The 12,031-nt window shown below is 44.4% G+C and overlaps 1 protein-coding gene across 9 annotated transcripts in view; it reads right to left on the bottom strand.

The window, feature by feature from the left end:
- AFF3 (AF4/FMR2 family member 3) overlaps window positions 1-12,031 on the bottom strand; it is a 582,175-nt gene that overhangs the window by 90,804 nt on the left and 479,340 nt on the right. For 7 of the 9 annotated variants that reach the window (XM_044925651.2, XM_044925653.2, XM_044925650.2 and 4 more), the window contains one exon: window positions 6,716-6,756. In XM_044925651.2, the coding sequence (XP_044781586.1) occupies window positions 6,716-6,756 (41 nt within the window). The remainder of the gene's footprint in view (window positions 1-6,715; window positions 6,757-12,031) is intronic. The other 2 variants (XM_044925654.2, XM_044925652.2) reach the window with 1 other exon arrangement.

Here is a 12,031-nt window from a genome sequence, read left to right on the forward strand (position 1 = left end):
ATTAGCAGAACTGTGGCATCCTACAGTTCTCTCTGGTTACTGATTTCTAATTTAACTCCACTCTAATTGAATTGCACTGGATGGTTTCAATTTTTTGAAGGTTTTTTTTTTTTTTTTTTTACTTTCTTCCTACTTTTGGATTGTTTAAAAAAAAAATCATTCAATTTCCCTGTCCCGTGTGGCAGTTAATAGTGCATCTCAATTCTATAACATCTTTTAGGCGTGGACTCCTCAGTAATAAGCCCCTGACTGTTAAGCTCTGCGTCCTGTGGTGCTCTGCTGCCATGGTGAACAGGCATCATTTCAGCAAGCTATTTTCTATTTTAAGCCCAAAGATGCCATTTGTTGTTGTCATTCAGTCGCTAAGTCGTGTCTGACTCTTTGCAACCCCATGGACTGTAGCATTCCAGTCCTTCACTGTCTCCTGGAGTTTGCTCAGATTCATGTCCATTGAGTCGGTGATGCTATCTAACCATCTGCATATCAGACACCTTCCAACCTGGGGGCCTCATCTTCCAGTGTTGCCTTTTCATACTGTCCATGGGGTTCTCCAGCTAAGAATACTGGAGTAGCTTGCTATTTCCTTCTCCAGTGGACCACGTTTTGTCAGAACTCTTCACTATGACCCATCCATCTTGGGTAGCCCTGCACAGCATAGCTCATGGTTTCACTGAGTTATGCAACATCCTTTGCCACAACAATGCTGTGATCCATGAAAGGGGAAGAGTTGCCATTGCTTAACCACAAGACATGGGACCTAATTCATTCATTCATTTGTTCATTGTTTTCTTCATTCATCAAATGACTTCTGTGTCTCCTAATTGCCAGGAACTGTGCTAGGTGCTAGGGATAAAAAAAAATAGCTAGGCCAGAAATGTAAGGATTATTATAATTATTAGTAGAGACAAAGGATCTACTAATGCTACTATCTACTAAACAAAGTGCAGATAGAGTAAGCTATTAACATTTGTTAGACTATAAAACATGGGAGGAACCACCAGCCTCTGACCCCATCCAAGCCTGCCTGCTTCCTTGCTGCGTGATGGGGATGAGAGAATTCTACTCCACACGAATCAGAGAACCTGGAGTGCAGCCTCAGCTCTACCACTTGCTGTCTTGTGACCTTGGGTGACTCCATCGCCTGTCTCAGGTTCAGTTTTCTTATCTGTAAAATGGGTCCCTTCTATCTCACGGGGTTGTTGTGGGATCATAAAATTAGACAGTCAATGAGATAGGGTTTCTAAACTCTAGAGCTCTTTAAAGACGTTTTGCACGGTATACCAAAGTGACTTTATCATAAGAAGCTGTTGTGTTGGAGAGACTAGGGACCACTGTGGGACTCGAGGCGAGGCTGATACTTCCCCTCCTGCTACTTTGTCATTTTACAAGTTGGAAATCTGAAACTTTCTCACAAGCCTCTCCTGCTCCCTGTTCGGACCCTTTGAGAAGAGCCCAATCGTCACCAGTGCCTGGCAACTGTAACTTTCTTCTCCAGATTTCAGGGTCGGTGTGTGAAATGAGACCCGGAAAGTCACTCTGCGGTGCTGGTGGCCACGCCCAGTACACGCCCCTCGGCTTGACGGAGGTCGGCCCACTTGGCTACGGGTCAGGAAGGTGAGGCCGAATGCAAAGTGCACCCCCTCCCGCCCCGGCTGCCAGAACCTGCCCTCCCCTGCCCAGTGGCACCGTGTCCAGCCTCGCTTCCAGATGTGATCACACTCAAACGGAGGTGAGCCTTCATTCTAGATGAGTCCTCACTTAATTTCACTATATTCTCCCTAATGGAAAGAGGAGAGTCGATGGGTGAGATTTATTTGAGGAAGGGCAAGATTGAGGCGAGCAGATGCACGAGGCTAATGGGGGCTTTCTCTTCACAAAGTCAGCACCTCTGGACTCTGGACCGTGAAGCGCCAAGCGCAGGTGACAGGCTGCTTCTCCCCACGGCCCTCCGGCACCAGCCAGGGCCGCTGTGCACACAAGGTACTTCAATGGAGCCTCCTGGCATCAGTGAATAAATCAACGGCAGTTGTTTAGATTCCAGTATAAATGGATCTTGGGCCTGAGATACTGCCAGATGGGCAGACCAGGTTACAGTCTGGTGATGCGTCGCCAAGGCTGTAAAAACGGAGCCATTTCTAGTGTCTGCAGGCTGACATTTCAGAAGATGATTACATGCACAGTTTAACCATACAGCCATTCATGTCCTCCTAGCCCCACGGCCTTAACAACTGCTTTCATGTTGGCTTTCTTGCTTGTTCCTTTTTTTTTTCTTCCCAAAGTTAAGCACAATCTTTCCCCTGCCCCTCCCCAGCTTCTCATCTTTCTAGCTGAATGTGATTTATTCATATGAAATTATGCTTCATTTTTATAAAACCCAAGTTACTGCAAATGAAGCTGGAGGTTTCACAGAAAATATTAATTCCTGATCTACGGCTATAAAGCATCCTGGCTCGCTCTGCAGCGGCTCTGTTGCTCCGAGACGGATGGAAGCGGTCCAAGGGGATGATTAACTTCTTAGCCGTGCCAGCTGCCTAGTACCCATCTTGCCCTGGATTTCCAGATTGACCCCCAGCTTCTCTGCCAACGTGCAATTGCTCAGCTTGATAAATCACATGAATCCTTTTTCTGATCACAGTTAGCTACTATTCACTAGTTAGGAAGGGAAGCTAATGGTATTCAGAGGCACTCTCCATACTGCACACACACCCTGTTTTCTCCTGATAGCATTCTTCATATTCTCCACATTACCGGTGACGCGGCACCTAAGACGTGCCTTTAGAAATGATCCACTGGCCAATTAATCCCAATTCTTCTCTGCCTCTCTCTGCCCCACCCAGCACAATGGTCTGTAGGAAGAAGAGATCCTCGAGAGACACATTATAAGTGGGTAAGTAAGAAGGAGCGTGTCTCTTTGCAAAGGGTGGTTTTCTTGTCATTGACTGGCTTATCTTGTTGAGAACTTTGCCACCTCTTCCTGATCTTTGCTTTTCTGTTATTTGGGGGCTGTAGCTAGCCAGCTGCCTCTCAACAGCATAAAACTGACAGATGAAAAATTCTGTAGCCATCAGGAGAAAAGAACAAAACCTACCCACCCCATCTTCACTCACCCTTCCCATACTGCAGGTGGCATGGATGAATTGGGCCAAAGCCTGTCTGGGCTTGGAGTACTTGGGGTATTTTTGTTGAGCCATAAATTAAGCCCATCACTCAGGCAAAACCAAAGAAGGCAACAGGTTTTTCTTGGATGTTTTTTAAAATTTAGTAATGACAATAGCACAGTTTTTTTTTTTTTTTTTTAATATATTTTTGGCCTCACAGTGTGTCATGTAGGTTCCTGGTTCCCTGACCAGGGATCAAACCTGCTCCCTGTTGCTCTGGAACTTCAGAGTCCTAACCACTGGACCACCAGGGGAGCCCTGCCAATATCAGAGATTTAATTGATCAATGTTGTATATTGATTGGCTTTCCCAGTGACTCTGCAGTAAAGAATCCACCTGCAATGCAGAAACTGCAGCAGAAACAGGTCTGATCCCTGGGTTAGGAAGATTCCCTGGAGGAGGGTATGGCAATCCACTCAAGTATTCTTGCCTGGAGAATTCCATGGACAGAGGATCCTGGTGGGCTACAGTCCATAGGGTTGCAAAAAGTCGGACATGACTGAAGTGACTTAGCATGCATGCACGTGTATTGATTACAGAGAACTCACTGAACTTTAAAGCATTACGGTCTCAACTGTCAGATGTTGGGTTTCTGCTAAAATGTTCCTGGAAACCAGGAAGCTGAAACAATGAAAAGACAGACAAGACCGACCTTCAGAAAACATCCGGATGTCCTCCACACTCTGACATTCCATGTAGATGAGATTTCTACCTGACCTTAGAAAGGAAAGAGCAAAGCCTATCCTGTGAAGGGAGACTTTCTTACGGGGAAGCAGAGGACAACTGGCTTCCTTCAGTGTAGACTCACCCCCCTCCAACAACCCACAGCAGGTAAATCACATTCCATCATCAGGCTGTTCATCTTGAGGCAAAACGACTCTGGTCCTGGATCAGATGTCCTGTGCTCACCAGGTAAAGGGGATGGACATGGGATCACAAAGGGCAAGCGAGCCAGACCCTCAGTGTCACGTGGTGATGGGACACAAACCAGCACGGGCTTTCTGCGCAGCCCCCCAGTCCCAGCATGCAGGGGGCAGCCGTGAGGGCCCCAAAGCGCTTCTTCTAGAGCAGAAACACGAGTGCCTAATCACCATGGAATTTTACATCAAGAGGTGATAACAGGCTGAAAAAATAAAAAGTTTAGGAACCCAGAATAGTTTGTGTGAATGGATGTAGAAATGATTACCACCAGGCCGTAGGGAATCTGAGGTATGGGGTTCGACCTCTACTTTGGGAAGGTCACAGCCTGGGGCTGTGGGGGGATTTTTACTCAATTCCATTCCCACCCTGAGGCAGTTCCTGCAACAAAAGAATTCTAGGCAAGTCATACAGTGGTTGGACCCAGAGTCACATTTCTCATTTTCTAGAAAAGGCTAGTTTACTCCACAGAATACGTAACATGACAGAAAATGACATCTGTCATGTGATAAGCTAGCATTCTCTAATTTAAGAACCTGGAAAACATGAGTCCAGTTAATTCAGTAGGCGTTACAAGTCCTTATTTTGAAGAAGGGTGTTTTAACTGTATCTCCCAACAATTACAGATATTTCTCACTCACGGAAATACTCGTGTGGCCCTGAATTAACAGAAAACATAGAACAGGAGGTGAAGGCAACTCATTGCTTCGAAAGGCACCGGGTTCCTCGCACTTTGAGCAGGAAAACTGCTAGATTTAGAGGGAGATGCTCAGTTACATTTGAAGACAGAGAAATTCGTAAGAAGAGCAGTGACTATGGGAACCTCTGTTTCCAGGCAATGGACTTTTTCCCTTACAGTTTTGCACTTAGTGGTTATATAACAACAAGGGCTAAGATGCTAACTTACGAGTCAATTATTGGGCTTCAGGAGAAGTTTTTGAGAAGATCAGAAGATGTCAAAGGTAATAGTGCTGCTCATCATGAAAGTCCATGCCCATCTTCTACCCAGGACAGAGTCACGTGTCTTTGGGGGAGAAGCCTTAGAATATATCAGTCCTAGTTTCTGATGACTTGTCTTTGTATCCACAATCATGTCTTCAAAAGGAGTGCATATTTTTAAAAAATAGTTCTTGATTCATTCTACCAAAGGCCATAAAGAGATTTTGTGTCTCTTTAGTCGTTTTATTGAAATGTAATTGATATACCGTAAAGTTCACCCATTTAAAGCATGCAATTTAGTTGTTTTTATTATATTTACTGGGTTGTGAAATCATCACCACAATCTAATTCTACATAATTTTTATCATCCCCCAAAGAAACCTTGTTACCACTGGCAATGGCATAACATTGTAAACTGTGGGCTTTCTCTTACTTCTCAATGTGTTTTGTTGAAGGAATCACTTAAGAAGAAGAGTCAAAGGGAAAAAAGAAACACGTCGAGAAAAGGAATTAATGTGTCAGATTTTAAATGTGTTTTGATCCAGTCCCTCTCCTCCTCCTACCAACAGACTCAGAGGTGGTACGGTTACCAGCTTTTGCAAAAGTCACAGAAGCAACCCCAGAAGATGACGTGGCAGCCACTCTCAGAGCACACAGGCTTGTGTGGCTGTCATGGGGAAGGCTTTTCAACTGAAATCACAACACTGCAGCTCAGCCCGCCACCACTGAGAAAATGCTTTTCATCTATATGCATGGATAATTCGCCTAAGTGACAGATTTTTCCTTGGAGAGGCACTGAACTGAGTTGGTTTACACAGGCAATTACTGCTCATTCCACAGAAAAAAAGAACTGGGAAGGAAAGGAGTGGGGGTGATGGTAGCTAGCCAATGCCAAGGTGTCTGCTAGCCTGCTGAGTGGGACGTCTCCTCCAGGTCTTTCTTACTTTGTAAGAACATCACTTGTGGAAAGAAAGAAAACAAGCCTTCGTCTTTACCACCTGTTAGTTCTTTAAAAAACACACACACACACACATACCCCTTGGCGAATGAGAAATAAAAAACCAACCCAAACCAATAAATGGTCAAGTCTACTCTAGGAAGTAACTTATTATACAACCCCACTCAACTATCTTTATACAGCCTTAGAGGCAAAGCAAGATGTGAAATACAGCTTGAGTATGTTTACTGATTAGGTTTCCATATCTCATTCAATAACACAAGTCAGAAAAGAGAAGCCAGAGTGAGGAGGAAAAAGTCAGGCACACAGGACTGGGAACTGGGTTCCGTGCATAAAGTATTTCGAGAGAGAATCTCATCAGAAGACAGACAGCTCTAGGGGAAGTGTCTGATGAGAACACCCCAGAATAAATGAAGTACTTATTGTTGAAAAATGAGCTCCAATCTCAACCAATCCCAAAGTTCAGAATTTACTGCACCATTCAGGACTTTCTTTCCAAGTTTCTTGTCTCCTGTTTCATCGCACAACGAGGGATTCTCCATCCTTTCCATGAAATACAACATGGAGATTTTTGCAGTAATAAACTCCACACATGCATGACAAATCGGAGCATGCAAAATGTTTAACATCCCAGTTCACAGATACTTTAGGGACAAAATCCGATTATGAATTATATGCCACAATAAATAGGGCTCAATGTTTCATAAAGCAATTTATAGTTCATAAAAATGACAAAATGTACCTGTCAGACAGAGCATGGAGGGCCGTTCTCTGGGCTGCCTGCTGGAAGAAAGGGTAGAGATGTTTGTTTAATATTCTGGCTTTTAAATTATGTGCTCAATGAATACTTTTAAAAAAAAAACCCTGTGTCACCCACATTTTTTGCCAGGTGGACAAATATGAAACTACTAGTAACAGAGTAGAGAATCCTTTTGTATTATTAGGAATATTAGAAAATGAACATTTCTGAAGTTAACTGAAGCCCCTACCTGGGCACACCTGCCACCAGGGGGCGAGCTTGAGGAGGTTGGACACGGCACCAGTCAGACCTATTTCATTTTTACTTCCTGAAATCATTTTTTAACACTATTTTATTCTAGTTTCCTGTAAGAAAAGGATCTGTTTTGGTTCCTTTGCAGTTACATTCCCAACGAAGGTATAATTTTACTCCCAGTTTTCAGATTTATTGATAAAGTCATCACAACTGGATATTGGAACATTGACTGGCTTTGAGATGATATTAGGTGATTATTGATATGTTTTAGACACAGTTAACATAATTTCACACGCTAGTAAAGTAATGCTAAAAATTCTCCAAGCCAGGCTTCAGCAATATGTGAACCGTGAACTTCCAGATGTTCAAGCTGGTTTTAGAAAAGGCAGAGGAACCAGAGATCAAATTGCCAACATCTGCTGGATCATCGAAAAAACAAGAAAGTTCCAGAAAAACATCTATTTCTGCTGTATTGACTATGCCAAAGCCTTTGACTGTGTGGATCACATTAAACTGTGGAAAATTCTGAAAGAGATAGGAATACCAGACCACCTGATCTGCCTCTTGAGAAACCTATATGCAGGTCAGGAAGTAACAGTTAGAACTGGACATGGAACAACAGACTGGTTCCAAATAGGAAAAGGAGTATGTCAAGGCTGTATATTGTCACCCTGCTTATTTAACTTCTATGCAGAGTACATCATGAGAAACGCTGGACTGGAAGAAGCACAAGCTGGAATCAAGATTGCCGGGAGAAATATCAATAACCTCAGATATGCAGATGATACCACCCTTATGGCAGAAAGTGAAGAGGAACTAATGAGCCTCTTGATGAAGGTGAAAGAGGACAGTGAAAAAGTTGGCTTAAAGCTCAACAATCATAAAACTAAGATCATGGCATCTGGTCCCATCACTTCATGGCAGATAGATTGGGAAACAGTGAAAACAGTGTCAAACTTTATTTTGGGGAGCTCCAAAATGCAGATGGTGATTGCAGCCATGAAATTAAAAGACGCTTACTCCTTGGAAAGAAAGTTATGACCAACCTAGACAGCATATTGAAAAGCAGAGACATTACTTTGCCAACAAAGGTCTGTCTAGTCAAGGCTATGGTTTTTCCAGTGGTCATGTATGGATGTGAGAGTTGGACTGTGAAGAAAGTTGAGCGCAGAAGAATTGATGCTTTTGAAGTGTGGTGTTGGAGAAGACTCTTGAGAGTCCCTTGGACTGCAAGGAGATCCAACCAGTCCATTCTAAAGGAGATCAGTCCTGGGTGTTCTTTGGAAGGACTGATGCTAAAGCTGAAACTCCAGTACTTTGGCCACCTCATGTGAAGAGTTGACTCACTGGAAAAGACTCTGATGCTGGGAGGGATTGGGGGCAGGAGGAGAAGGGGATGACAGAGGATGAGATGGCTGGATGGCATCACCGACTCGATGAACGTGAGTTTGAGTGAACTCCGGGAGTTGGTGATAGATAGGGAGGCCTGGCATGCTACATTCATGGGGTCGCAAAGAGTCAGACATGACTGAGTGACTGAACTGAACTGAACATTATTTCTAAAGAGTCTTTTAGAGATTCACATTGAAATATCTATGAATGCAATTACATGATGTTGGTATTTAAAATAATATAACCAGATGGGAGAGAGAGGGGGTGGGCATATAAATGAAACGAGACAGCCTTGGGTGGATGACTCTTTAAGGTAGGTGATGAGCACATTGGGGGAATATTACAGTATTCTGGGAAATTTTGTATGTGTTTTAAAATTTCCATAATAAAAAAAGAAAAAAGAAAATAAGGAGGCCTCCACCTCTCTTTCAGATTCTCCCAGTTTCTCACTCACTTTCCCTTTCCTGTTCTTTTTTTTTGCCCACTTGGCTTCCCCTGAATCTATGGAAGGCAGAGAGCACACTCTCTTCTCTGATGGGAAGTCACATGGGGAGGGGATCAAAGCGTGGCCTCGAAGACCAAGGCCTCCTCAGGGTCCACACAGGAGACAAGGAGTGTACATGGTCCGTCTTCACTTTTGACCCAACAGGTGTCAAGGTTTACTGTTTATCAGAGACAATAAGGTCTCCCATGCTCTTCTTCTTCACAGGAAGCAGACAAAATAGAATCTTCAGATTAGAAAAAAGGACACATCAGTACCATTATCCCTATTACAGAAACAAAAGATACCCTTGGTGATAGTAGCATGTCCTTGGATCAGGCAGTCAGACCAACACTTACTGAATTCCTACTACACAGAAGATGACTGCCATGGGCGCTACGGGGCACAAAGGCAAAAGCAGAAGTGGTCACTGTCCTGGACAAGCTGAGTCTCCAGAGAGTTAGAATGGAGGTCCAGGGATGACTTGCAGACAGTGATGAGATAACGTGCAAATAAAACGGTGAAGCAGGAGCCAGTCCAATATTGTAAAGCAATTATTCTCCAATTAAAAATAATTTTTTAATAAAGGACAGAGCTAAGAAGGACAGACTAAGGACAGACAGCTAAGAAGGACAGAGCTAAGAAGGGGTGGACATGAATGATGACTAATGGCTGGTGGATCTTTAGTCACTCAGTCGTGTCTGACTCTTTGTGACCCACCGACTGTAGCCCACCAGGACTCTGTGGTAAGAACACTGGAGTGGATTCCTATTTCCTTCTCCAGGGGATCTTCCTGACCCAGGGATTGAACCTGGGTCTCCTGCACTGCAAGCAGATTCTTTACCATCTGAGCCACCAGGGTTCTACAGATCCTCAGTGTGTGGAGTGGTTAACAGGTGCTCTGGGAATATCTGCAGAGTGAACGCCACCAAAGACATCACTTAGGGGTCCTTCGCACGGAAGTGTGGTCCGGGGGAGGGGGCCCTGCTGGCCCTGGGCTAGACGGCAGAGAAAGGGCCTGTCGGAGCCCCCAGCAGTGCTTCTCACCTGGGCTCCCCTCGCCCCAGTGCCAAGAGTGTCTGGGTTTGAGTTGGGCGTGTTCCTGTGCGTCACACTCACGAGGGGCTCACTACTGGCGTTTAGTGCCTGCCCCGAGGGTGCTAACGGCTTTTAAAAGTCAGGAGCGTCCCTGGTAGAATTAGAAACTCTCCCCTTAAAATGACAAGGGTGTCTCCGTGGAGACACTGCGGCAAAGTAGGAACGAAAGGCAGATTTGAAAGGAAGAACCCAGGGAACATGAGCTCTGGGCTCAGCGCCAGGAACGGAAAAATGATATGAGAAACTTAGATAAGTCTACAAGTGACACAGCCACAGTGAGTTAGGAAAAAACATAACATCTGTTGAACCGAGAGTGGAGAGTCTTATGCCCTGGGACAGGCTCTGCCTTTTATTTATATTATGGACCTGTATTCTGGTCCTCAACCCAGACCTTGGTTTTTAAACGACCCTTTCCCTCCCCGAATGGATGCTGAGGGAGCCAGTCGAGGTCCAGGTCCTGGGGACAATCCGAGGGGCAGCTGCCCCTTCCTCCCTTCCTGGATTCCAGGCAGTGAAAGCCCGAGTGTCCTGGCATTCTAGGGTCATGTCATCCATTCAAGACGGGAAACAAGAATGTGCGCTGTGCTTTCTCTTCATGGGGACATGTGAGGGAGTGGAATGAGGCAGGGGGAGGAGGTGAGAGGCTGGTGGAAGGTCTGGAGTCCAGGCTCCCCCAGGACACTGCAGAGGATGCACATCCTTCTCTCTCCTCTCTCTCCTTCCTCTGTGAGGGCCGCCCCAGAAGCACATTCACAGAACACCCAGCTGGTGCCGGGCAGCCATGGTTGTTCCCTGGTTCCCTCCTAAGTTAGGGGTCTCTTCTCACTCGGCAAGATGGCCTTCATGTTGGAAGGTATCCCTGAAAAGAACTTCAGTCACTCCTGACTCTGTTTGGCTAAGTATACAAAAAAGCATCTGGAACTCCCCAGAGGAAAGATGGCATATATTATTAGCACAGTCTCTCCGCATCGCCTCAGTAGGAGGTGTTGGAGACGCACTCGTCTTGGAATAACAAAAATCACAGGAGATGAGACTAAAAGTTCAACAGAAATCTCTTGCGTGGCGTCTGAATTTTCCCCCAGCCCTGGATGTCAATTTTTTAAAAAGTCTATTGATTCCTTTCTCTCCTGCCTGCAAATACTTCCCACTGGCTTTTGTGATAAGGAAAACACAGAGCTTGTTGATGTGCAGTCTATAGAAGATGACTTAAGAAGCAAAAGCAAAGCAAAACAAACCCCCAACAGAAAACTCAGATGCCCGTCACTAGAATACCTACGAATGGATGCTTCCCAGGTGGTAGTACCTGCTGAGAATAAGTCCATAGGGCTGATGTGGGCGAGGCCTCTAATGCAAGCTGAGCTGAAGCTGGGAGCAAGGGCTGCAGAAAGACATGACCCTGGGACCAACAGGTCCTTCCAGGCTTAGACATCCTGCACCTCACCAGTCACTCTGCAGTCTGTCCACACATCTGCGTGTGCCACTATTTTTAATGTCTGCTTTTGATTGTGCTATTTAATTTGTAGTTATTCCCCATCATTAAAAACTTAACAGAAGATGGCTCATCATCCGTCAAGAAAGGAGATGAGAATATATTAAATGTTTTAAATAACTCCTTGAGAAAAAAAAACCTTATGGCATTAAAACTCTATGTTATATGCCAGAGCAAAGATCACCAACTTTTTTTTTTTTTTTGCCTTAAACTTTGGCAGTTGCATACTATTTTATTTTACTGTTGGAAAATAATAAAATAAATAAACATTGGAATTAAACAGCAGAGAAAAATTACTTAGGTGACTCATGATTGAAGCCTGAAAAACTACTCATAGTAAACTAGATGAATTACCCACTTTCCTTTTCTTAAGACTTGTACATTACAGCAACTGTATTTCTCTCTTCCTAAATCATCATCTTCTCTTGTAACCTTCTTTTTATTCAGCTCTCAGCAGAATAGATTGAGAGGGTTAAGAGCCTGCATCATTGATCTTTCCTGAGTTCATTACTCATTCATGAATGACTCTGAAGGGTAAGTCTATGAGTCAAAACAAGTTTTCTGCCAGAAATAATCATTTTCCAGGTTCTCTTCAAGCAATGAC

This window comes from Bubalus bubalis, chromosome 12 (assembly GCF_019923935.1).
Source record: "Bubalus bubalis isolate 160015118507 breed Murrah chromosome 12, NDDB_SH_1, whole genome shotgun sequence".
Lineage (NCBI taxonomy): Eukaryota > Metazoa > Chordata > Mammalia > Artiodactyla > Bovidae > Bubalus > Bubalus bubalis.